The 27894-nt window shown below is 41.8% G+C and overlaps 1 protein-coding gene across 1 annotated transcript in view; it reads right to left on the reverse strand.

The window, feature by feature from the left end:
- EDC4 (enhancer of mRNA decapping 4) overlaps positions 1-27894 on the reverse strand; it is a 2017057-nt gene that overhangs the window by 758857 nt on the left and 1230306 nt on the right. The window contains exon 16 of the mRNA XM_044082055.1: positions 8982-9070. Within this exon, the coding sequence (XP_043937990.1) occupies positions 8982-9070 (89 nt within the window). The remainder of the gene's footprint in view (positions 1-8981; positions 9071-27894) is intronic.

Raw genomic sequence — 27894 nt, forward strand, 5'->3', positions numbered from 1 at the left:
CAAAGGGGACCCAAAACTTACCTGAGCAACTATAGATCTATCAACCTCTTTAGCCTTATTTGTAAAGGCAATAACAGCACATCATTATGGACCTGATAATGAAGAACATAGGTAGTCTTTACAAACTGGACCCAAACTAATCTGGGTTTATTAAAGTCAGATCCTGCCTCTTGAACATAGTGGACTTTTCTGAAAAAATCACTAAAGCATTAGACTCAGGTAAATCAGTTCACACTGCACAGCTGGACAGGGCCAAAGCCTATGCCACCATTCCATATGTGGGCATCATTGATAGGCTAGTCCAATTAAATGTAAACTCCATTACAATACCCGCTGGATAGTAAATGGTCTCACTGATAGAACCCAGTCTGTTAGTGTTGTACGCACTCTCAACTAACAAGTTATCGCCAGCGGTGCCCTCTTTGGTATCTACTCTGACACTAAACACCATAGGCTTGTGGCAATCCAAACTTGCAGATGACTGCAAACTCTGAGTTGTCATAAATAACCCAGATGGCCTATATAAACTCCAGGAGGGAATAACACATGCTAACAAGTGATGCTTGGATCACGGCGTACAACTAAATGCCAAAAAAATGCAGCACTGTATCCTTTGGCAAAGTTGGTTACTACTACTTATATCATATAGATGCCATGCCCATAAAATCGACTCTGCCATTACGAACTCAGGCACCTTCGCTGACAATGAACTATCCTTTGAACACCATGTGACTACTGTTGTTAGGAGATCCTTTTATATTAGCCAGACTAATAACCAGGGGTATCTCTACTGCTCCATTATCATAACAATAACAGAATATAATGTCAGCTTTGCTATTTGGCCAGGCATATTTTCCTTACATGGAATCAGGAATGTGTTCTCCCCGAGTTATCTTGACTGTTTCAGGAATGTGTTCTCCCCGAGTTATCTCGACTGTTTCAGGAATGTGTTCTCCCCGAGTTATCTCGACTGTTTCAGGAATGTGTTCTCCCCGAGTTATCTCGACTGTTTCAGGAATGTGTTCTCCCCGAGTTATCTCGACTGCCTTGAAACACTCTCATACTTTTCCACTTCCTACTGACTATTGAGAGGAGATCTCTGGCCTTCCTATAAGTCTTGAAAGACCTGGTCCTACATAACCACCTGTACAGCCAGAAAATTAATACCACCCTAAACACCTGCACGAGAGACAATCTTCCACAAAAACAAACAGCATCTGTTCGTAGGATATATATCTTTCAGGACTTTTACAGAAAAGACTCCTCACCATTTAAGCAGAGTAACCCCATGATCCTTTTTTTAAGTAAACTCGAACAACTGGATAGGCAACTGTAAGTACACCCCCCTGGTGTGGTCACTCTAGACCTTATGGAGAGGGTTAAAATTTGGTTGGGGTCTGGTATTAATTCACATAATGGTAAATGGGTGGAATCATTGGCTAGGCTACAAATGATCGCCTGGATCAACAGCCTGGTATGACCCTAAGAACAACACAGTAAAGTGAAGATAATAACGAACACTGATGTACAAATAATTCCGCAAACTGAGTGGGTGCCTGCGGACAAGACTGAACTGCATAACGTGCCAGAAAGTGATGTCGTCAAACAGCATATCAGGGGCGTTTACATAAAAATGTATGGTAGTGGTTTATGTATGCAATGGTGGGGGCCGAACAAAAAGCTTTTTAAGCCAGTTGTATTAAATGAATTTACGACATGAAAAGTACATTATCTCAACAAAACGAAAGACTGAAAAGATTTAACCAACTATTTCCTAGACATATTTACATCTGCAAAATGCACAAAATGTGCACATACAAAAAAAAAAGATAAAACGTTAACAAAATAAATAGCGTTAGGATGTTAGTTATGCAATATTCGTCCACCTGCACTTGTGCTAGACGACTTCAGTTTCACTACAGTAGTCTAAATGCATATTACACAACTCACAATCCCACCTATGACTGCTGCTTAACTATTAAGCTACCAGCTGTAAGTTTTAAATAAAGCAATGCATAGATAATAATACCAGCTGTAAGTTTTAAATAAAGCAATGCATAGATAACAATACCAGCTGTAAGTTTTAAATAAAGCAATGCATAGATAATACCAGCTGTAAGTTTTAAATGAAGCAATGCATAGATAATACCAGCTGTAAGTTTTAAATAAAGCAATGCATAGATAATAATACCAGCTGTCAGTTTTAAATAAAGCAATGCATAGATAATACCAGCTGTAAGTTTTAAATAAAGCAAAGCATAGATAATAATACCAGCTGCAAGTTTTAAATAAAGCAAAGCAGAGATAATAATACCAGCTGTAAGTTTTAAATAAAGCAATGCATAGATAATAATACCAGCTGTCAGTTTTAAATAAAGCAATGCATAGATAATACCAGCTGTAAGTTTTAAATAAAGGAAAGCATAGATAATAATACCAGCTGCAAGTTTTAAATAAAGCAATGCATAGATAATACCAGTTGTAAGTTTTAAATAAAGCAATGCACAGATAATAATACCAGCTGTAAGTTTTAAATAAAGCAATGCACAGATAATAATACCAGCTGTAAGTTTTAAATAAAGCAAAGCACAGATAATAATACCAGCTGTAAGTTTTAAATAAAGCAATGCATAGATAATAATACCAGCTGTCAGTTTTAAATAAAGCAATGCATAGATAATACCAGCTGTAAGTTTTAAATAAAGGAAAGCATAGATAATAATACCAGCTGCAAGTTTTAAATAAAGCAATGCATAGATAATACCAGTTGTAAGTTTTAAATAAAGCAATGCATAGATAATAATACCAGCTGTAAGTTTTAAATAAAGCAATGCACAGATAATAATACCAGCTGTAAGTTTTAAATAAAGCAAAGCACAGATAATAATACCAGCTGTAAGTTTTAAATAAAGCAATGCATAGACAATAATACCAGCTGTAAGTTTTAAATAAAGCAATGCACATATAATAATACCAGCTGTAAGTTTTAAATAAAGCAAAGCATAGATAATACCAGCTGTATGTTTTAAATAAAGCAATGCATAGATAATAATACCAGCTGTAAGTTTTAAATAAAGCAATGCATAGATAATAATACCAGCTGTAAGTTTTAAATAAAGCAAAGCATAGATAATACCAGCTGTACGTTTTAAATAAAGCAATGCATAGATAATAATACCAGCTGTAAGTTTTAAATAAAGCAATGCATAGATAATACCAGCTGTACATTTTAAATAAAGCAATGTACAGATAATAATACCAGCTGTAAGTTTTAAATAAAGCAATGCATAGATAACAATACCAGCTGTAAGTTTTAAATAAAGCAATGCACATATAATAATACCAGCTGTAAGTTTTAAATAAAGCAATGCATAGATAATAATACCAGCTGTAAGTTTTAAATAAAGCAATGCATAGATAATAATACCAGCTGTACATTTTAAATAAAGCAATGCACAGATAATAATACCAGCTGTAAGTTTTAAATAAAGCAAAGCATAGATAGTAATACCAGTTGTCAGTTTTAAATAAAGCAATGCACAGATAATAATACCAACTGTCAGTTTTAAATAAAGCAAAGCATAGATAATAATACCAGCTGTAAGTTTTAAATAAAGCAAAGCATAGATAATAATACCAGCTGTACGTTTTAAATAAAGCAATGCACAGATAATAATACCAGCTGTCAGTTTTAAATAAAGCAAAGCATAGACAATAATACCAGCTGTCAGTTTTAAACAAAGCAAAGCATAGATAATAATACCAGCTGTAAGTTTTAAATAAAGCATTGCATAGATAATACCAGCTGTACGTTTTAAATAAAGCAATGCATAGATAATAATACCAGCTGTCAGTTTTAAATAAAGCAATGCGTAGATAATAATACCAGCTGTCAGTTTTAAATAAAGCAATGCATAGATAATAATACCAGCTGTCAGTTTTAAATAAAGCAATGCACAGATAATACCACCAGCTGTAAGTTTTAAATAAAGCAATGCACAGATAATAATACCAGCTGTCAGTTTTAAATAAAGCAAAGCATAGATAATAATACCAGCTGTCAGTTTTAAATAAAGCAAAGCATAGATAATAATACCAGCTGTAAGTTTTAAATAAAGCATTGCATAGATAATACCAGCTGTACGTTTTAAATAAAGCAATGCATAGATAATAATACCAGCTGTAAGTTTTAAATAAAGCAATGCATAGATAATACCAGCTGTAAGTTTTAAATAAAGCAAAGCATAGATAATACCAGCTGTACGTTTTAAATAAAGCAATGCATAGACAATAATACCAGCTGTAAGTTTTAAATAAAGCAATGCATAGATAATAATATCAGCTGTAAGTTTTAAATAAAGCAATGCATAGATAATACCAGCTGTAAGTTTTAAATAAAGCAAAGCATAGATAATACCAGCTGTACGTTTTAAATAAAGCAATGCATAGATAATAATACCAGCTGTAAGTTTTAAATAAAGCAATGCATAGATAATAATACCAGCTGTAAGTTTTAAATAAAGCAATGCATAGATAATACCAGCTGTAAGTTTTAAATAAAGCAAAGCATAGATAATACCAGCTGTACGTTTTAAATAAAGCAATGCATAGATAATAATACCAGCTGTAAGTTTTAAATAACGCAAAGCATAGATAATAATACCAGCTGTAAGTTTTAAATAAAGCAATGCACAGATAATACCAGCTGTAAGTTTTAAATAAAGCAATGCATCGATAATAAGAATGAAAACATTAATAGTTTTTCTACACTTAACTAAAAATTAACACATAAAGAATGCACAGTTTTAACCAACATGCCACCAGAAATGTCATTAGTTGAGTGAAAAAAACTGAACTATACACACTTTTAAAGGCAAACTAATGTTACTAATTTGCAATTTTAAAATAAATAATGTAAAAATGCAGATATTTTGACTTTACAAACATTGTTCATACCAAAACGTGTTACGAAGAACTAACGTCATACTACACGGTTCAAACTAAGAAATGTACTAAACATAGACATCTGAAGTACTACAGTGTCTTTTATAGGTTCATAGGTTCATACTAGGCTATCTGCCCTAGGGCATTTATAAGCCTAGACAGAGTGTGTTTGGCTTTCGCCACCCATTTTAAATTTATTTTGCTATGCTCTTTTTCGAGGTTAGTATACTGTACCTCTGTCTAACAGTGACACAGAAGTGATACCCAGGGTAAACCTACGATCTCCCATCCACTCATCAAGATTCCTCTTGAAGAGAGTCAATGAGAGACTCTGCCTAACCTGGACTGGGATTTTATTCCAGAGTGAAGGGAGCCTCTGGGTTATGAATCTGTCCCTCCAGCATGTCCTATTTATTTCAGTGCTGAGGTTCAAGTCTTTCGAGCGCGTAACTCGATGGGATTTGGATTTTCTGAGGTGCAGCATGTCCATTAATTCCGGGTTGGACATGGCTTTATACGTCAGGCACAGATCACCTCTCAGCAGGCGGTATGCCACTGAGTAGAGCTGGAGTTTCTTTAACCGGGCAGCATATGGCATCTGTTTGAGCCCTTTGATCCTCTTGGTGAGGTACTTTTGGGATCTTTCTAGTTGCTGCCGGTGTCTGGTAAGGTACATCCCAAAATGGGCATTGGACTCAATTATGGGCCTGATGAGGGATGAGTAAAGAGGCACGATGACCTCCCCTGATCTAGATGTGAATCCCTTCATGATTAGGTGGGCTATATAAAATGTTTTTCTAACCACTTTGGCCACGTGGTTGTCAAATGAGAGACTGCTATCAACTTGGGTCCCCAGGTCCCTAATTACTTCTTCTGTACTTAATGGATTACCACCTATCTGGTAATTTGTGGGCACTTTGTTTTTGCCAAAGGGGATGACTATACACTTTTTGGCGTTTAGCTTGAGGCCATGGCTCTGGCACCAGTTGTCTGTTTCTATGAGGCCCTTTTGGAGGAAGCTTGTGTTGGCTGGAGAGTCGATTATGGCACCCAGTTTGCAGTCATCTGCGAACTTGGTCAGCCACAGTCCTTCCGTGTTGGCCTGTACCTCCGAGAAATATATACCGAACAAGAGAAGTCCCAGGACTGAGCCTTGTGGGACGCCATTTGTAACTGGTTTGGAGTCTGACATGGCTCCAGCAATTCTAACCATGTGGGTTCTGTCCTTAAGCCAGTTTGCAACCCATCTAGTGACATAGGGGTTTATATTTAAGCTGGTGAGCTTATCTATAATGCCTGAGTGGGGTATTGTATCGAAGGCTTTTGCGAGGTCCAGGTAGGCTGTGTGGACCACCTTCCCCTCGTCAATGGCCTTGGTGACTGTTTCAAAGAAATCGACCAGGTTTAAGAGGCAGGATCTGCCCTTAACAAAGCCGAACTGGGTAGGATCCAGTGTCTGTAGGTCCCCAATATCTTTATTTATGAGATCCATGATGATTCTTTCCATAGCTTTGCAGACCAAGCTAGTCAGGCTTATCGGGCGATAGTTTCCAGGATCCGTTGAGGCACCACCTTTGTGGAGAGGGACCACTGTTGCTGTACGCCACTCTTTGGGTACATATCCTGTAGTAAGGCTGAGATTGAACAGTAGTTTTACGTTTGGGTTTAGCTCTTCTTGGAGTTCATGTAGGACGCAGCCCGGGACACCGTCTGGTCCCACTGATGCTGTGATTTTTGCTTTGGAGAGGGCGGCTCTTACCTGAGCATGTGAGATGTCAGGGGGGCAGCACTCTGCTGGGATAGATATTTGCCCTTTTGGTGGTGGGGGGGGTTGCACTGAACCTGTCAGCTAGGATGTTGGCAATGTCTGTGGGTTCGGTGTATTTTTTTGTCATTTTGGACTAATCCTGAGCATATCTGGGAATTCCCACCCAGGTTCCTAACATAACTAAAGAAAGCCTTGTGATTATCCTTAGTGTCCTGTGCAATTTTTCTCTCAAAGCTGGCCTTAGACGATTTTATGAGTGCCCGTAGTTTTTTGCTAATACTGATCAGAGATGCCTTTCCTTTTTGGGATTTTGCTCTATCATGTAGTAGCTTCCTCCTTCTATTGTATAGTTTGTTTATAGCTGGGGTCCACCAGACAGGACGTCTGCTTTTGGAGGATTGGGTCTTGGTTTTATTTGGGATTGCATGATCCATGCATTCCTGAAGGTGTTCATAGAATGCGTTTATAAAGGATTCTGCGGTCTGGGCCGTATTTTCCACAGGCTCAGGGCTTTGAAGGATTCCACCTCGGTTTTGAGGAGTGTGAAATTTGCTTTAGAGAAGTTTTTCACTTTGGTTTTCTGAATAGCCAGTGAGATTAGTTTATGGTCTGATCTTACCAGTGAGGGATACACTTCTGGTCTGGAGCATAGAGTCCCCATGTTGGTGATGATCAGGTCCAGTATTGTTTTCCCCTCTTGTGGGAGTGGTAACAAGTTGTTCCATAGCATTTGAGTTTATAAATTCTAGGAAGCATCCGACGCAGAAATGCTAAGACTCTGGTATTCGGGCCGACTGAGGGCTAACTGCAGGCAGATAACCCAAGTGTGATGACTGCAACAGTGAAACACGAAAAACATCAAATTTCTTATTAAACTAAATGTCCAAAGCTGCGACATATTGATAAAAATATCCAAAACAGTTACGAAAATGTTTGAAATAATATCTGAATCACACAAAATGTACAAAAAAAAGGGGGGGGGGGACCATATTTTTTCAATGCAGCAAAAAGTACAGTTTTGTACCTACCATAATTGTAGATGTTCGAGTGTATACCCCCTGCTGCAGTCATCACACCTGAGCCATCCCGCCGTCAGGCGGCCCCGCAGTCGGCCCAAATTCCAAAGTCTTGGTCCGGCGTCGGTTCAGAAATGTACTAAACACAGACATCTGAAGTACTACAGTGTCTTTTACATCAGACATGTACTAAACACAGACATCTGAAGTACTACAGTGTCTTTTACATCAGACATGTACTAAACACAGACATCTGAAGTACTACAGTGTCTTTTACATCAGACATGTACCAAACACAGACATCTGAAGTACTACAGTGTCTTTTACATCAGAAATGTACTAAACACAGACATCTGAAGTACTACAGTGTCTTTTGCATCAGAAATGTACTAAACACAGACATCTGAAGTACTACAGTGTCTTTTACATCAGAAATGTACTAAACACAGACATCTGAAGTACTACAGTGTCTTTTACATCAGAAATGTACTAAACACAGACATATGAAGTACTAGTGTCTTTTACATCAGAAATGTACTAAACACAGACATCTGAAGTACTACAGTGTCTTTTACATCAGAAATGTACTAAACACAGACATCTGAAGTACTACAGTGTCTTTTACATCAGAAATGTACTAAACACAGACATCTGAAGTACTACAGTGTCTTTTACATCAGAAATGTACTAAACACAGACATCTGAAGTACTACAGTGTCTTTTACATCAGAAATGTACTAAACACAGACATCTGAAGTACTACAGTGTCTTTTACATGAAATGTACTAAACACAGACATCTGAAGTACTACAGTGTCTTTTACATCAGAAATGTACTAAACACAGACATCTGAAGTACTACAGTGTCTTTTAAATCAGAAATGTACTAAACATAGATATCTGAAGTACTACAGTGTCTTTTACATCTTTCAGTGTTACCGGTAGTTCTGAGAGTCTTCAAAAAATGAAAAACTGCAAATCAAGACTTGCCCAAAATTAAATCACAAGGATAAATTTAGAACATAGCTGACCAAAAATGCATACACTTCTAAGAAATATCTGCACAATTCAGAAACTGCCTGCAATGAATATGCTATTGTGAGTGACTAACCTTAGCAATCTACCGCTGACAGGCATAAAAATGCTCTAACCTTATTTTCACAAAACACAATAACAAACCAAGCACCACTTCATTTTCAGTTATTTCTAGTGTACAACACTTCAGCGTTTTAAACAACTCTCTGGACACCTCACCTGGACACACCAGGATCGCTAGCAGAAGTGCTGTTGAGTGCTGTCACTGCAGTCAACGTAGTGACACTGCTGCTGGGAGATGTCCCAATCTGCCACAAAAAATAAATACAATGACCATTAGTCATTTACACAGTCAGTGTCCGGCTCACAAATAACTCAAAAGCTGATGTATACCACTGTAAGCAACAAATCATTTATTAGTCTCAAAGATCGCCAGTGATGAAGTTACATGCCAGTACTATCTACAGAGACATCTTAATGTTTGCAGGGAAATGCATGCAATTACTTTCCATCAGAAAAATGAAAACCATATGATTGTCTGAGGCTTGTAACTAGCAATCTTGGGATAGTGAGACTGAATGTGCAAAAAAGGTGAAAACAAATACCAAATCAGAGATTGCGGTCTCTTGGAGCTTTCTACTTTCTTTACTTGCTCAAGGCTTACCATCAAATGGCCAACACAAATGATTCTGGAAGAATGCACTGGCGTCTAAGTTGAACAGTGCTTCTAAGGAACAGTGTAACCATATCACTTAGCTAAAATAGGAAGGTCTATTAGCAAACAGCCTCAAATGGTGGGTAGGTGCACACTGCTATAAAAGTTCAGGCACTTAAGCTCTGCAAGGTATAACAGAATCACTATGTTGCTGGCCGAGCCAAGATCTACCCGATTGTTGCTTACCTAGCTGAAAACTTGGTCACAGACTGGAGATACAAAACACATTTACAAACACAGGAGGGTTCAGAGGTCTAATTCTTGACATGTGATATCACGTTTTCCACTTTCTCAGATACTACTTTCTTATCCTGGCTTTACAAGCTTCCTGTATGATATTAGCTACCTTTGCAAATATTAAGCCCATCTGTGGCACCAGCTAAAAACCTTCCAAACTCTCAACCTGAGAAACTTGTGGTTTGGGGGTATAAAGGCTCCACCTTTGAAGATTCAACTGATTCATTGCTGATAACAGGACTTGAGAGTCCTCCCAAGCCATGTGATTCAGCTGAGTGCCACATATGCCTTGGACAGAAACAGGCTATAAGAATGAAACTGAATTCTCCTCCACTGCTTTGGGTAGAGTGTTTGAGTTTTTTTGGGTTTGGAGAGCACATTGCAGGTTTTTTATCCAGCCTAATTCCTTGAAAACAAAATAAAAGAAAGTACTAATGATTGCACCTAGAAGAAAAAATGGTCCAAACATAGGGTTCCCTACCTCCTCATGATCAACTAATAATATTCTGTCTAGCTTCTTTTCATGCTGTGTGGTTAGATTTCTGCATGAGTTGTAATCTAGGACAGAAGGTGCTTGCTTGTTCATGCTAATGGCCAGGTCAGAGATGCTCATCATTAGTCTGCAGAGAGGATATGAAGAGATGCTCCCCTGTAGATGTCTTGAGAATGTTGTGGTGATTGTCATTAACTCGAGCAATCCTGGGCAAACAGCTGGATTGAAGGCACCAAGGGCTCACACAATGGCTGTACTCTGTTTTTAGTATATGAGCCTTCATTTCACGTCTCCTGAACAGGTTCCACAGACTTTAAAGTGGTCAAGGTGCACTCCTCAACCTAGATATGGGGAGGGGGGTCTATACCTTATTCCTGGATGGCATATAAGGTAGTGAGGGAGAAACCAGAGTTAACAGGAATCTGAGGCACCACTAATAACAAGTTACTTCCTGACAAAAGATGAATCCCAGGCATCATCCTCTGCCCTACACTGCCCCTCATAGTCCCCACAGGCAACAATATCACTGATGAATCTGCTAGGTGTACCAATAGTCCGGACAACGCCATGTACACCAATGCCACCAGTTGAATCATGCTGTTAGGAAGGACCTGCTTGAAATGGACATAAAGAACTGGGTTATTAATACTGAACATTGAATTTAGAGCCAAACATCACACAATGTATAAGACTGCGGTGGTAACTGCTTCAATATTCCCAAGACTGCATGCAGAAATGTTCTGGAGTGGGATGGGTAAATGTTTGACTTCTGTGGCATCAGGAGATTACCAGAATTCATTAGCAGTGGGTGGTGATACTGACAGACATTTGCAGTTCTCCCTGAGAAGCAGCTTCCATCAGTCAATCATCTACACTTGAATCTCCTAAGTCTCAACTAGGGAGAAAATTAAGACTCTTGGTAGAACAAAAACGTCAAACAGCAAGGCAAATGTAAAAGTGTTTCTCTACAATACCAAAGTCTGCAAAACTACCTCTGCTTCTTGTGAAAAGCGACTCTGAGGCAGGCGTTCTTCCTGTCCAGGAGAAGTAGAAAAGCTTCCATAACAGGAAGAAGCCAGAGAAGCTGCAAGAACAGCATCTTGAACTTTAGTCCCACAAATTTGTTCAGAGACCTTAAAGGTCCAAGACAGTCTCCAAAACTTTTCTTTTGAGGAAACTAGGACACTTCTTGAATATCATATCCCTGTCTACATTCTGTATAGGGGTAACATCATCTATGGCTCCGAAGTGCATTAATTGGATATGAATGGGTTTGGTTTACTTGGTCCTTTAAAATGAAGGGACACTGGGGAGTGGGGTACGCACTTGATATTGTTTTGTGTTCTCATTTTACAAGCCGACAATATATCACACCTACTGTTCTGAGGCCATGAGGATCTTTTTCTTTTTATCGACAAATAGGAAATTCTCTCTTGCAGGAGGTGTGTGTGTGGGGGGGGGGGGGGGGGGGGATAGACGGGAACATAAAAATCAACTAAAGTGCTCAGGGCGGTTTTTCCTCCCTGTATGCATCCCCAGTGGCCACCATATCCTTTTCTTCCATTCTAGTAACATTTCCTCTGAAACACATTTTTTTTCCCTTTTCTTTAAAAGCACTTCACACTTTACCTTATCTTCTACAGAATGGCAACTGCTGGTCAGATCATTCCTGATGTTTTGGGAATGAAGGGCACAACAGCTGATGGATTAGTTGGAGGGTCTTCTCCTCCTTTAATTTCTCAAAAATGTAGACAGAGAGCAAAATGAGGTCCTTGTCTAGAAGGACATTTAAAAACTGCTGCTTTACATTTTGAGGCAGGCACTAAATCCTTAACCAAATGTGCCTTCTAAGAACTAAGCCCAGTGGGTCTAGCCCTGCATAAGTGTCCAACCGATCATACCCTTATTTCCTGTGGCGCATGCCCACTTTCAGTCTGATAATTAAACTTACTGATTCTACCCCTCAATGCCTCATCCTGTATCTCATAATTGTATCCTCAATTTCCTTCAGGATGTCATCCTAATACCAGGATACAATCTAGCAATTTGTGACCTGACAGCAAGAGCAGCAGAGATACAATCCTTCTTGCCAAACACTTCTCTGTTGTTCTGAAGGACGGTCAAAGTGGGAGCCAGTTTAAACCATTTCGCTGTACCTAAGGATACCTCTACTTGGTCTGCAACTGAGTGCTCATACAGGTACTTAGGTCAGTCCTGGACCCTACAAAATCTAGGCAGCTTTTTGTTGAGGGAACTAAGGAGACCAACTCAAACGTAGCAACCCTGAAAGTATCTTCACCTGCCTGGATAACTACGGGGAGTACCCAAGGTCTATGGATCCTCACACCTCGAAAGCTCAAAGTGCATTCGTTTGTGCAGTCATTTCCCTCTTCTCACCATCAAAAATACTCCCCTACTAAGTTCAAATGTTCACTGTATAATCATCTTTTGGACAGAATCCCAAAGAAGATGGATTCATTAACAGTATCATCCATGATAAGGAAATGACTTGTTCCAAATAACGCAGGCTATCCTCTCCCAGACAGCTGTGTGAGATCCCTCTTCCTTTTTGTGAGTGAGAGGAAAGACCAAAAGGTTCCTTACCGGGAATGGGGAGGCTCTCTACACAGCTATAAGACACGCTTCTGCAAATGATTTGAAGTCAAAGACAAACAAAAATACCCATGCAGAGTTTTCCTAATGCCTGCCAGTAGTGCAGGGAAAGGGGGCTGAATGACATGTCCCTGCAATCAAGGCTACAACTGTAATCAGAGGGGACAAAATCAAGCATGCACAACAGGGTCCAGTTGGAAAATCAGCCAAACTGCTCTTGGTGCAGAGGATCAGGAGGAATAGAACAGAGTCTAAGTATACCTACTGAGGGTACTCAGGGAACCAGTGTTCAGCTGCACACTGCTAAATTATCACAGGCCTGAATGAAGCCCAAAGTAGCTGGCCTATTGTCCACTTCCAAAGGGTTTGCCATGCATGCAGCAAGAGTTAAGCTAAAGTCGTGTGCCAGGACTGATGAAACTAGGCCTCAATGGTCCCGAAGCCTGCAGGCCTTGGCAGGAGTGGCAGGGTCACCAAGATCTAACACAAACAGACTGCTTCTGCTGCAACACATCTTTTTCTGTGTTTTTCTGTTTTCTTAAGGTATTATTAATTTACTTATTTTTTAAGAGAATGAACTCCAGATGACAGCCCCAACATTTGCTCACTCCTAAGTGAAGTCATCTCTGATAAAGAAACCAGACATATAAAATCTAAAAATGTTTTAGGATTTCTAGATCTCCTAAGTAATGCGTTATGTGATTTACAATGTTCACTCATAGCATATTGTTAAAATCTACCTCACAAAATAAACACCTGAGATGATGGTGGTCTTTAGGAGGAATCCATCTTTTGGAGGAATGCTTGGTGCTGACAATTTCTAGGGAATTCATATCACCCTCAAAAAAGAACCAAAAAATCCAATGAAAAAATTAATAATCTAAAACAATAAGGCAAAGCAGTACTACCTTTTCCAAAACAGCTCTAGGCCTGGAATCAACCAACAAAATTGCATGATACAAAGTATACTACTCAGACAAGCTCCTCGTGGTCCTGCAGAGTGGTCCTAGCTACAGAGAACTCAGAAAAGCGACTACTTTCTGGATTTAAGTATTTTTGCTGTTTTTTTACTTGGAATAGCTTCTCTAGCTTACCCTAAACAAGCTTAAACTGTTTTTTTTAGCTGTTTGCTGCATTATTTTAAAATCTGCACTTAAAGTTACTTTTAGTCGAATTTCATCGAAAGTTTGTTTGTTTAATTTAACTGTTGAGGCTGCCCACTAAAGTGAGCTAGCCTGTGTAACTGATTTATCACTGTTTCTGCATTTTCTGTGTGTTTCTATCAAAAAAACAAAAAAATAATCCTTGTTTTCCCACCTCTCCTCGACTAGTTTAGACCAGTTTACAGGCATTGCTGTATTCTGGGCTGTGGTGTAGTTCCTGTGTTGTCCATTACCTTACTTGGATAGAAGGAAGTTTCTCTGCTCACCAGTGGGAGTGGGGAGCCTTGAGCAGCCTACCTGTCCCTGTAGGAAGTGACCTCAGCACAAGAGCTGTAGTAATTGGTTGTTTTGGACCATTTCTAGCTCTTTTGAAGTTCCCTGTTTAAAATCCACCTCTGGGCGTTTTTTTCTGGCTATACTACTCAGACAATCTCCTCGTGGTCCTGCAGAGTGGACCTAGCTACAGAGAACTCAGAAAAGCGACTACTTTCTGGATTTAAGTATTTTTGCTGTTTTTTTACTTGGAATAGCTTCTGTAGCTTACCCTAAATAAGCTTAAACTGTTTTTTTAGCTGTGTGCTGCATTATTTTAAAATATGCACTTAAAGTTACTTTTTAGTCGAATTTGATCGAAAGTTTGTTTGTTTTTTGTTTAATTTAACTGTTGAGGCTGCCCACTAAAGTGTGCTAGCCTGTGTAACTGATTTATCACTGTTTCTGCATTTTCTGTGTGTTTCTATCTAAAAACAAAACAAAAAAAAAATAATCCTTGTTTTCCCGCCTCTCCTCGACTAGTTTAGACCAGTTTACAGACATTGCTGTATTCTGGGCTGTGGTGTAGTTCCTGTGTTGTCCATTACCTTACTTGGATAGAAGGAAGTTTCTTTGCTCACCAGTGGGAGTGGGGAGCCTTGAGCAGCCTACCTGTCCCTGTAGGAAGTGACCTCAGCACAAGAGCTGTAGTAATTGGTTGTTTTGGACCATTTCTAGCTCTTTTGAAGTCCCCTGTTTAAAATCCGTGTTTGCACGGTTTTGCGCGGTTGTGCGCATAGCCGGTTAAACTTCTTCTGGCTCCGCCAAGTATGCTCTTCAAATTTTCCCTTAAGGAAGCTCTACTCTTAGTATAATCAGACTACTCGTTATATTATAAGCCTAGCACTTGTTCTCAAAACTTCTCTACAAAGTAAGCACTCTCGTACTAAGTAAGCACTACATCCACCTACCACCCCTGTGAATATCCACTTCCCTTAAAGGCACAGCAATCCCTTATACTGTTCTAGCATGTCGAGTGGTAGATTACTGGCGTCCTCTCCAGTTCAGCTGGTTAATCTGGGTATCTTGAGACAATGCTACAATTGTCTCATGTACACAGACAACCCTCTCCTCCTCCCAACAAACAAAAATACATGTGAGAGATGCAACTATATAGCCAAACTGGAGGCTGAACTCTCTCAACTCGGGGCTGGCATGACCAGACAGGAGGAGATGGTAACCACACACACAACAAACCCAGTCCCACATAGACCTACCACAACTGCAAACCAAACACATAAAAACACAAAGACATACTCAGAGGCTCTAATAAAAAACTTACCAAAACAACAGAGGCTCCCAAAGCAGACATCCAAAAATCCACCACCTCAAAACAAAACACATGCAACACATACTTCAATAAATCAGTGTGTCAATCAATCACAGCCCTTAAGGCCAAACACCATGCCTGACACACTAGTAATAGGTGACTCTATAGTCAGACACACTGATGTCCCGCTTACCAGGCTGAACAAGGAGAGGGTGAATGTGAGCTGCCTATCGGGAGCTTGGATCCGCCACATAACACACGCACTCAGGTCACTCCAAAGCAAGTACAAATATGACTCCGTCATTGTCCATGCTGGCATGAATGACCTGAGACGTACCTCCCTGGACTACATGAAAAGAGACATAGAGGAGCTCTCTGACTATGTAGCCCAGGCTGGTATGACCCTGACCCTGAGCAGCATCTTGCCCTCACCAAGAATGATGCCACAATACAAAGACAAGATGATCAGCTTTAATAATTGGCTCAAGTACTGGTGTCATTCTAAGGGTATCCAATGTCTGTCTGCCTGGGATGACATGTTGGACAAGCCACGCTGCTTCGCAAGGGACGGCTTGCACCTGTCACCACTGGGCTTCCGGATATTGGCTAAGGCTCTTGCCACCCCCATAGTGCCTTTTTTAGGCAAGGCTCAAAAGACAAACCCACCTCCTTAGAAAACAAAAATGGAAAGAATTAAGGGTAATGCTGCTCAACGCCAGAAGTCTAAATCTCAAGATGCAGGCACTCCATGCACTCCTCAGTATGGAGAACATCGACGTCTGTGCAGTACCTGAAACCTGGTTCAAGGCTCCTGAGAGCACCCCAGCGCTACCAGGTTATACCTCGTATCATGCTTTTCGGCCCCAAAACCCGGGACGAACCACAAAGGGAGGGGGAGTGTCCATATTCATCAAGGACACCCACACCTCCAGGCTAGTAGCAACACATGAAGCATCAGAGACCATACAGGTGCAACTAACCATAGGCAAAACTGCTATACAACTGGTAGCATGTTACAGACCACCCTCCCAATCTCAGGAACCCCACTCAGCCTTCCTGAAGACATTGGAGGATATGAATGTATCACAAAATACCATCATACTGGGAGACTTCAACTACCCAAACATAGATGGGTACATTATTCTAGCCCTAACACCCTAGCCCAAAGGTTCCTGGAATTCATAAATTCAAATGCACTGGAACAACTAGTCACCTCTCCCACTAGGGGAGATAATATACTAGACCTGATCATCACAAACATGGGGACAAAATGCTCCACACCGGAGGTATACCCCTCACTAGTGAGATCTGACCACAAACTAATCACCCTGGATAAACATATCCCACCTCCACCCCCAGCACAAAAGACCACAGTGAAAAACTTCTCAAAAGCAGACTTCACTCTTCTTAAGACTGAGATGGTATCCTTTAAGCCCACTGGGCCAGTGGATACCACATCCCACAATGCGAATCCTTCACAAATGCTTTCTATGGACATCTCCAAGAATGCATGGATCATGCAATCCCAAATAAATCCAAGTCCCTCTCCACCAAAGGCAAGCGTCCTGTCTGGTGGACCTCAGCCATTAACAAATTGTATAACAAAAGAAGGAAGCTACTGCACGACAGAGCAAAATCCCATAAAGGGAAGACATCTCTGATCAACATTAGCAGAAAACTACGTTCTCTCATAAAAACATCCAAGGCCAACTTTGAGAGAAAAATCGCTAAGGACACTAAAGATAACCACAAAGCTTTCTTCAGCTATGTTAGAAACCTGGAAGGAAACCCTCAGATATGCTCAGAGTTAGTTCACAACAACAAAAATACACTGAACCCACAGATATTGCCAACATTTTGGCTGACAGGTTCAGTGCAAATTTCTCCCCTCCCTCACCCCCAAAAGAAGAAATACTTATCCCAGCTGAATGTAATCTTCCTGTCATTTCAGATGTCCAAGTGAGAACCGCCCTCAACAAAGCTAAAAACACAGCATCAATGGGACCTGGCGGTATCCCGGGTTGCGTGCTACGTGAACTCCAAGAGGAGCTAAACCCGCACATAAAATGCTATTTAACCTTAGCCTTACTACAGGATATGTACCTGAACACTGGCGTACAGCAACAGTGGTCCCACTCCACAAAGGGGGTACCTCTACAGACCCTGGGAACTACCGCCCCATAAGCTTAACCAGCCTGGTCTGCAAAGCTATGGAAAGAATCATTATGGAACTCATAAACAGAGACATAGGGGACCTACAGACACTTGACCCCACCCAGTTCGGCTTTGTAAAGGGCAGATCCTGCCTTTTGAACCTGGTTGACTTTTTCGAAACAGTCACTAGAGCCATTGATGAGGGGAAAGCAGTCCATACAGCCTACCTGGACCTGGCTAAGGCCTTCGACACAATACCCCACTCAGGCATCATAGATAAGCTCAACAGCTTAAACGCAAACCCTTATGTCACTAGATGGGTTGCAAACTGGCTAAAGGACAGAACCCATAAAGTTAAAATCGCTGGAGCAATGTCAGACTCAAAGCCAGTCACAAGTGTTGTCCCACAGGGATCTGTCCTGGGACCCCTATTGTTCGGCATTTATTTCTCAGATGTTAAAGCAAACATGGGAGGGTTGTGGCTGACAAAGCTCGCAGATGACTGCAAACTAGGCGCCATAGTCGATACACCAGCGGACACATACATCCTACAAAAAGGCCTCACAGAAACGGACAACTGGTGCCGGAATCATGGCCTTAAACTAAATGCCAAAAAATGTATAGTCATCCCCTTTGGGAAAAACAAAGTACCCACAAATTATCACATAGACAGCAACCCACTGAGTACGGAAAAAGTAATCAGAGACCTAGGGACCCAAGTCGACAGTGACCTCTCATTTGACACCCACGTTGCCAAAGTGGTTAGAAAAACATTCTACCTTGTACACCTTATCATGAAGGGATTCACATCCAGATCCAAGGATGTCATTGTACCCCTATACTCCTCCCTCATCAGACCCATGGTTGAGTACAATGCCCCATTTGGTATGTACCTCACCCGGCATTTGCAACAGCTGGAGAGACCACAAAAGTACCTCACCAAGAGGATCAAGGGTCTCCAACATGTGTCTCATTCTACCAGACTAAAGAAACTCCAACTCTATACAGTAGCATACCGCCTGCTCACAGGTGATCTCTGCCTGACGTACAAGGCCATGTCCAATCAGGAACTGATGGACATGCTCCACCTCAAAAAATCAAAATCCATCAGGACCACGAGAGCTAAAGACTTGAACCTCGGCACAAGTATGAATAGGACATGCTGGAGGGATAGATTCATAACCCAGAGGCTTCCCATGCTTTGGAACAAGATCCCAGTTCATGTCAGGCAGAGCCCCTCACTGACTCTCTTCAAGAGAAATCTTGATGAGTGGATGGGAGATCGTAAGTTTACCCCAGGGGTCACATCTGTGTCACTACTAGACAGGGACACAGTAAACTAATTCTATTATATAAGAGGACCTTCATTGTGTCACTACTAGACAGAAGCACAGTATTCTAAATCTATTCTGTACATTTTTGTACTATTTCATGGGGTGGCGAAAGCCACATCACTATGGCTAGGCTTACAAATGCCCCAGGGCAGATAGCCTAGTACTAAACTATGAAAGTGACTGTATCGTTCTATGGCACAAAAAGAAAAGAAAATGAAAAAAAAGAAAATAGTAAACCTGGTGCAGGTTCCTCTGTCCTTTTCATCCCTTAGAGCCAGGAACAGCATACCAGCTACCGCGGTGCAAATGGTAAATAATGTGCAGCCATGGAGGGAATGTCAGCATTCACCAGAATTCAGGCTGAAACACACAACTGCCTACGGCTTACTCACCAAACATATGACTGCAATAATGAGCCTATGATAAACGTATTAAAGATGTGCCAGTGCATTAACCATAAAAGCAAATGTCTGAACAACAGGAAGAGTGCACGAGTGGGGGTAAGCTGAAGGTGAATGTCGGGGTTCTGGCTACACTTGTTCTAGCACGTGGACATCCACAATGCAGCACAGCTGCATTCCTTCACTGTTCATAGGTTCATACGTAGGTACTAGGCTATTGGGCCTAGGTCCTATATAAGCCTAGCCAAACGGTACCCTGGCTTTTGCCACCCAAGAAAATTATTTTCCTGTGCCCCTGTCAAGCAGAGCCACAGAAGTGATCCCCGGGGTGAATTTCCTATCTCCCATCCAATCATCAAGATCTTTCTTGAAGAGTGCTAATGAGGAGCTTTGTTTGATATAGCTAGGTAGTTTATTCCAGAGTATGGGAAGTCTCTGGGACAGGAATCTATCCCTCCAGCAAGTTCTGTTTATTGTGGTGACAAGGTTTAGGTCCCTAGAGCGTGTAGCTCAGAGGGATTGGGATTTCTTTAAGTGGAGCATGTCCAACAGCTCTGGGTTTGACAAAGCTTTGTATGTTTGGCAGAGATCACCTCTGAGTAGGCGATATGCAACACAGAGTAAAGCTGGAGGTTTTTGAGAAGGTCTGCGTACGGCATCTGTTTGAGGCTGGTAATCCTCTTTATGAGGTTGTTGATGTCTTGTGAAGTACATACCAAAAGGGGCTTTGTACTCTATAATGGGTCTAATGAGTGATGAGTAAAGGGGAACAATTACCTCTTTTTTCCTGGATGAGAAACCTTTTGTGATGAGGTGTGCCACGTAGAAGGATTTCCTGACTACTGTGGTGATGTGATTATCAAAGGAGAGACTACTGTCCACCTGTGTCCTAAGGTCTCTTATCACACTTTCAGTGTTAAGTAGACAACCACCTATGTGGTAGTTCATGGGTACAGAGTTTTTAACAAAAGGGATGACAATGCACTTTTTGCATTGAGCTTGAGGCCATGGCTTTGACACCAGGCATCTGTCTCAGTGAGGCCCTTTTGTAGGATGTCCACATCGTTAGGAGTTTTGATTACGGCTCCTAGTTTGCAGTCATCTGCGAACTTTGTTAGCCAAAGACCTTCTGTGTTAGCCTGTACTTTAGAGAAGTAGATACCAAACAGGAGAAGACCTAGGACTGAACCCTGTGATACTCCACTTGTCACTGGTCTGAAGTTGGATTTAGAGTCTGCTACTTTCACAGTGTGGGTTCCGTCAGTGAGCCAGTTGGCAAGCCATCTTGTGACATAGGGATTTATACCTAGTTTAGTGAGTTTATCTATAATTCCAGAGTGGTGGGTGGTGTTGAAAGCCTTGGCGAGATCTAGATAGGCTGCGTGAACCACCTTACCCTCATCTACGGCTTTGGTGACCGCTTCAAATAAGTCTATCAGGTTTAGGAGACATGATCTGACTTTTACAAACCCAAACTGGGTAGTGTCCAGAGTTTGGAGATTACCAATGTCATTGTTGATAAGTTCCATGATGATACATTCCATAGCCTTGCAGACCAGGCTTGTCAGGCTAATGGGGCGGTAGTTCCCGGGGTTCATGGTGGCTCCCCCTTTGTGGAGTGGGATAACCGTTGCTGTGTGCCATTCAGTGAGCACAAAACCGGAGGTGAGGCTATGATTGAACATGGTACTTAGGTGGGGTGCCAGTTCATTCTGTAGTTCATGTAAAATGCAGCCTGGGATGTTGTCAGGTCCCATGGATGCTGTGTTCTTGGTTTTGGGGACTGTGTTTTTTACCTGTGCAGCCGTGATTACAGGAACTTTGCATTCTTCCGGTATAGAGATGGGCCCTTTAGGGGATGAGAGAGGGGTAAAGTTAGCATTGAACCTATCTGCCAGGATGTTGGCAATATCAGTTGGTTCTGTATATTTAGTGCCATTGTGTTGTAACTCAAAGCAGATCTGAGTGTTGCCATTGAGATTCTTGACATAGCTATAGAAAGCTTTGTGGTTGTCTTTAGAATCAGTGGCGATTTTGTTTTCATAACTAGCTTTGGAGGATTTTATGAGGGATCTCAGCTTCTTACTGAGGCTGACCACGGAGTTCCTCCAATCATGGGATTTTACTCTTTTTTGCAACAGTTTCTTTCTTCTGTTGAGGAGTTTATGGCAGGGTCCACCAGATTGGCTTCCTTTTTTGGAGGATAGCATCTTGGTTCTGTTAGGGATTGCACGATCCATGCACTCGTGTAAGTGCTTATAAAGTGCAATTGTACAGTATTCAGCAGTCATACCTCTACTGTCCGTCAGCATGGGTGTCGTGAAGTTTGCCACTTCTGTCTTAAGAAGCTTGAAGTTGGCTTTGGAGAAATGTTTTACGGTGGTTTCCCTAATGGGGGGTGGGGGTGGGATGTAGATGTCTAGGGTGATTTGCTTGTGGTCAGATCTGACCAACGAGGAATTGACCTCTGGTGTGGAACACCTGTTGCCCATGTTGGTAATAACCAGGTCTAAGATACTGCTGCCCCTGGTGGGGGTGTGGATAAGTTATGAATTCGAGAAAACGTTGAGCGCAAGAGTTGGTACACAAGTAGTTTTCCCAGTTAATGGTGGGGTAGTTGAAATCGCACATTATTAGGGCGTTAGGTTGTACCCTAATATTTTCCAGTGCATCACGAAATGAGGAGTGTGAATCCTGGGACATGGTGGCAGATCTGTAGCAAGCTACAATTTGAACTGCGGTTTTGCCCAGAGTTAGTTGCACTTGTCTAATCTCGGATGCATTATGCTGAGCAACTAGCCTGGAGGTGTGGATATCCTTAATGAATATGGACACTCCTCTGCCTTTAGTGCTTTGGTCCAGGTTAAGTGGCTGAAAGGTGTGGTATGCATTATAGCCTGGTAACGCAGTGGTGCTCTCTGGAGCCTTGAACCAGGTCTCTGTCACTGCATAGATGTCGATGTTCTCCACTTTAAGGAGTGCCTCGAGTGAGTGCATTTTGAGGTTTAGACTTCTAGCATTACCCTCAGATTTTGCTTGCTTGTACTTGTTACGGTGGTGACTTTGTCATTTGAATCTTGCCTAAAAAAGGCACTGCATGGTTGGCAAAAGCCTTAGCCAGTATCCAGAATCCCAAGGGCGACTGGTGCAGGCCATCTCTGGCAAAGCATCGTGATTTGCCGATTATGTCATCCCAGGCAGACAGATGCTGGGTCTCCTTAGAATGACACCAGAAGCTTAGCCAATTGTTGAAGTCAATCATTTTCTCCTTGTACTGTGGTATCATTCTGGATGATGGCAGGATGCTACTCAGGGCTAGGGTCATACCTGCAACTGGGCTACAAGATCAGACAGCTCATCCATGTCTCTTTTCATGTAGTCCAGGGAGGTACGTCTCAGGTCATTCAACCAACAAAGACGGAGTCATATTTGTACTTACTGTGGAGTGACCTGAGTGCATGCTTTATGTGGCGGATCCTGGCACCTGACAGGCAGATGACAGTAACTTTCTCCTTGTTTTGCCTGGTGAGTGGAATATCAGTGTGCCTGACTATAGAGTCACCTATGACTAGAGTGTTGGGTACGTTGTTATGCCTTATGGGCTGTGGTTGAGTGGCACACTGAATTTGTGGGCTATGTGTCATTTGGGTTGTGTTGGGGGATGGAGGTTGCTTGCGTTTCTGCTTTGGAGGTCCCTGTTGCTTGGGTAGATTTTTTTTGAGAGCCTCCACGAATGTAGGTGTGTGTTTTGTGTTTCTATGTGTGTGTTTTGGTGGTGTAGGTTTTGAGGGACTATGTGATGAGTTTGGTATGGTGCAAGTGTTTATCTTCTCCTCTTGACTGACTAATCCAGTCTTGGGTGAAGAGAGCTTTGCTTCCAGTTTGGCTATATAAGTGCATCTCTCACAGGTTGTAGTGTTGGGTGGTAGGGGGGGGTGTTGTCTGTGTACATGAGGCAATTGCTATATTGCCCCAAAATGCCCAGACTCATCAGGTAGACAGGAGAAAACACCGGGGGCTGACCCTTAGACATGCCTGGATAGGTGCTTATTTATTAAGTACTAAAAACTGTTTTCCTCTAGACAAGTGAGGAAAGTTGAGTGCTGTAGTAATTTGTAGCTTATTTAGTGCTAACAATGAGATCTGAACAAATGCTGAGCTCAAAGAAACAGATTTGAGTGCTTAAACTAGAAAACTGGCTAGTTCTTAGAAACAAAATTAAGCTAGAAGGCTTCTCTCCAACACAGAAAGGCTTGGGGGCTCAGAAGCTTACAAACATTCCTGGATACAGCAAATCTGTACCTCGACTAGACGACGTATAGGAAAGGCAGGAAACAAGCTTAGAAAAATGTATTTATTTTTATTTGTAAAGTGAAAAGGGGAAAGGAGGAGCAGAAGCTAACCAGGTTGGTCTTCTCAAATGTTCTCCCTGGAATAGGTAGAATGAGGTAATGACATTAGACTGGGAGGAGTGTCCCAGATCAAATTTACAGGAAGGGTGGGCAACTGCAAAGCCACCAAGTATAAAAACACGATACCAATAGGTAACTAATAACCAATATGTAGCCATTAAAGGCAAGTCTGGTATAAACAAAAAATGCCCACACATCTAACACTAGTCTTTCCTGGTGCTTTGAAGTGGCAAAGTAATGGTATCAACAAATGGTCTTGCAGCAGGCTAAAGGAGTCTTAAAGGCTTAAACAGAGATTAGTATCATCAAAAAAAAGAAGAAAAGAAAATAAACACACATATATCTATTTGAGAAGGACAGGCCACATCAATGACCGAAAAAAGGTCAAAATGTAAAAGACTGGTTTTCGGTAATTTTTGGAATCAGGATTTCTGATTTTTTTTTTTTTTTGTTACTGAGGATCACTTGTCTGTGATGAATAAAGGCTTGTTGCTTTGGAACACTAACTGTGTTTTATGACTTTTGGGAAATTATTGTGAGTGAGCTCATCAACGAAGTTTTACGACCACTAGTTTCTCTGTTTTTTTTTTTCCCTCAACACATGTGTTGGTGAGGTTGGAACTAAACAGATTCTTGTGCTTGTTCATTTTTTTGTGTTATAAGCATTTTCAAACAAAGCACAGAAACATTCATGATGTCATCCCAGGTCCCAAAGTAATTTGTTAGTTTGCAATGTTCCTTGGCACCAATCTGCAGTTCTTACCAAAACAGAGAACAACATGCTCTCCTTACATCTCAGAGAATGTACACTATATCTTTATACATCAAGAGAGGTACTATCCCCATGAAAAAAAAAGAAGTTATGTCTTACCATAATGTTCCATCTGTGTTGTTGATCTCAGTTCATTCATTACTGATGGGTTATCGGTTCCGTCCTCGGAACCGAGCTGGCCAAATATCAAGCTCGCATCAGCCAAAAACTCTCGAGCCAAGATCCTACCCAGAATGCCCTGCCCCCTGTTCCTTCAGATCGAGTTTTCAAGTTGATAGATAAAAGTAGAGGCTACCTCTGGTCATAACGGACCTACAATAAAGGAGTACATAAGAGAAAACCAGGAACCTCTGGTGGGGGACAGAGGGTGGGGTGTAATGAATGAACGAAGATCAACAACACAGATGGAACATTATGGTAAGACATAACGTCTTTATCTGATGTTGTTAATCTTTGTTCATTCCTTACTGATGGGACAGAGTCCCTAGCTACCTGTATCCCTGGGTGGCCCTCATGGAAGGACATTCCTGAGCACGATGGAGCCAAAAGAAGCTCTACCTCTGGAGGCCAAGTCCAATTTGTAATGAAGAATAAAGGTATGAGGTCTGGCCCATGTCGTAGCTGAACAAATATCATTGAGGGAAACCTTAGCATGGAAAGCTGCTGAAGTTGCCACATATCTTGTAGAATGTGCTTTCACTCTGTGAGGCAAAGTGGCGTTGTTTTTGTTGTAGATAAAGGTAATACAATTTCTCAACCATGAAGCCAATGTAACTTTTGAGACAGGATGACCTCGTCTAGGTCCAGAAAAGGCCAGAAACAGTTGGTCTGAGTTATGGGTAGATTTTTGTTCTGTCCAGGTAAAAACATAACTGTCTATGAACATCCAAGGAGTGCAGGCAATATTCTCCCTTGTTAGAATGGTTAGGAAAGAACACTGGGAGATCAATAGACTGGTTGATAGACCGCTCTGACACCACTTTTGGTAAAAAGGAAGAATTAGTTCTCAGTGATACCCTATCCTTATGGAAGATAAGATAGGGAGGTTTAATGTATAAGGCTTAAAGTTCTGACAGGTGTCTGGCCAATGTGATTGCAATCAGAAACAAAGTTTTCCAAGAGAGATATTTTACATTACATGAAGACGCAGGTTCAAAGGGGGAGCTGCTAGAGCTTGCAGAACCAATGCCAAATCCCAAGGTTGTACCGGTTCTCTAAAGGGAGGTTTTAGGTGGATAACCCACTTCAAGAAAGTTTTACAGTCTATGTGACTTAAGTGAAGAATCCTGAAAACCACTGTGGAAACTTGAGATGGCAGCTAAATGCACACAAACAGTAGAGGCAGACACCCCAGAGTGGAAAAGATGTGATAAATAATCCAGAACCACTGAAACTGGGGCTGACAAGGGGTCTAATTGTTTATTCGCTGCCCATAGAGAGAGAACCTTTTCCAATTATTAAGATAAATTAGTCTGGTGGACAATTTATGAGATGCAATAAGAATATTGCCCACAGAGGACGAGAGGTTTTCCTGCCTGACAATTATTGGAAGTGGAGATACCAAGCTGTCAGTTTCAGGGTTGTTAGATTGGGGTGAGTCAGACCCTGCAGATGAGAAATCAATGCTGGGGATGGATTGAGGATCCACGGTTGATCAAGCAGGTGAGGCCAGAGGAAGGGGAACCAGACTTGTCGAGGCCAATATGGAGCAATGAGGATCACTTTGCTCTTCAACTGTCGTGCTTTCTACAGAAATTGGGAGATGAGGGGAAGAAGAGGATAAGCATAAAGTAGATGCGAGGGACAAACGTGGACTAGAGTATCTCTCTGTGAATGTTCCCGAGGGGGGATCAGGGCAAAATAGTTGCTGCACTTGTAGATGGTTGGGGAGGCAAATAGGTCGCAGCAAGGCTGGCCCCAGCGGCTGAAGATTCTTGTCACTATCATAGGATTGAGGGACCATTCGTGAGGTTGTAGAATGCACCTGCTCAATTTGTCCGCAATCACGTTGGAGCTCCCAGGAATGTACATTTCAGTTAGAAAGTGGTTGGAAGACATCGCCCATTGCCATATTCTCAAGGCCTCTCGGCATAGTGGGTAAGATCTGGTGCCCCCTTGTTTGTTGATGTACCAGACCACTGACATGTTGTCTGATTGGATCGCAATAGTCCCTGATGGAAGGATGGAATGAAATGCTTGCAACGTTAGTAGCACCGCCCTCAGTTCCAGGGCATTGATATGCAAAAGGGCCTCTGTCTCCGACCAGATGCCTTGCACCAAGTTTCCCTGACATAGCCCCCCCAACCTTATCAGGGAGGTGTCCGTAGTCACTGTGGCTTTCGGCTGATGGGGGCTGAAGGGGCGAGACCACTGTTGTGGATTTCGAGACGTCCAGAGTAAATCTTACATCTCTAAGTTACACTTATCTGAAAAGACAAAGGATGTTGTAGAGGGTACCACTGAGTGAGAAGTATCCACTGAAGGAGCCTCATGTGGAATCTGGCTAGAGGAACAATGGTGATCGAGGCTGCCATTGACCCAAGAGTTGGAGTATAGATCGAGTGGGAGATTTGTGGTGACAGAGCAGTGGTTGAACCTGTTGCCTTATTCTTTGAAGCCTGTGGTCCGGAAGAGACACTGTGCAATTTCTCATGTCCAACAGAACCCCTATGAATTCCAGAGACTGAGCTGGGGTCATGTTGGAATTCTCCCAGTTGATAGGGATTCCCAGGCTTTGTGCTGTGAGGAGAGTGTAGTGCAGGATTTCTTCCAGTAGATGCTTGATGGGGGCAGTGAGGAGCCAGTCATCTAGATATGGAAATGCCTAGAATCCTTGAAGTCGCAAGTGAGCGATAACCACTGCCATGCATTTGGTGAACACTCTGGGGGCTGTAGCGAGACCTAAGGGCAAAGCTCGAATTTGGTAGTGACTGGCTCCTATGCAGAAGCGGAGGTATCTTCTTGAGCGTTTGTCCATTTTTATGTGGTAATACGCATCTTGAAGATCTACAGAGCACATCCAACCATCTTTTTCCAGGAGAGGAAGGATAGACTGAACAGTGACCATCCAAAATTTCTCTATTTTTACAAATTTGTTCAGTGTGCTGAAATCCAGAATTGGTCTCCAGTCCCGTCTTTTTTGTCACTAAAAAGAATCTTGAGTAAAAATTGGATCCTATCTGGCCTGGGGGACCATCTGGATGACTCTTATTTAGCAGCTTTTTGATTTTGTGTGCTTCCCTTTAACTGAGTGGAA

Source organism: Protopterus annectens, chromosome 8.part1 (assembly GCF_019279795.1).
Source record: "Protopterus annectens isolate FY-2018-M chromosome 8.part1, PAN1.0, whole genome shotgun sequence".
Lineage (NCBI taxonomy): Eukaryota > Metazoa > Chordata > Ceratodontiformes > Protopteridae > Protopterus > Protopterus annectens.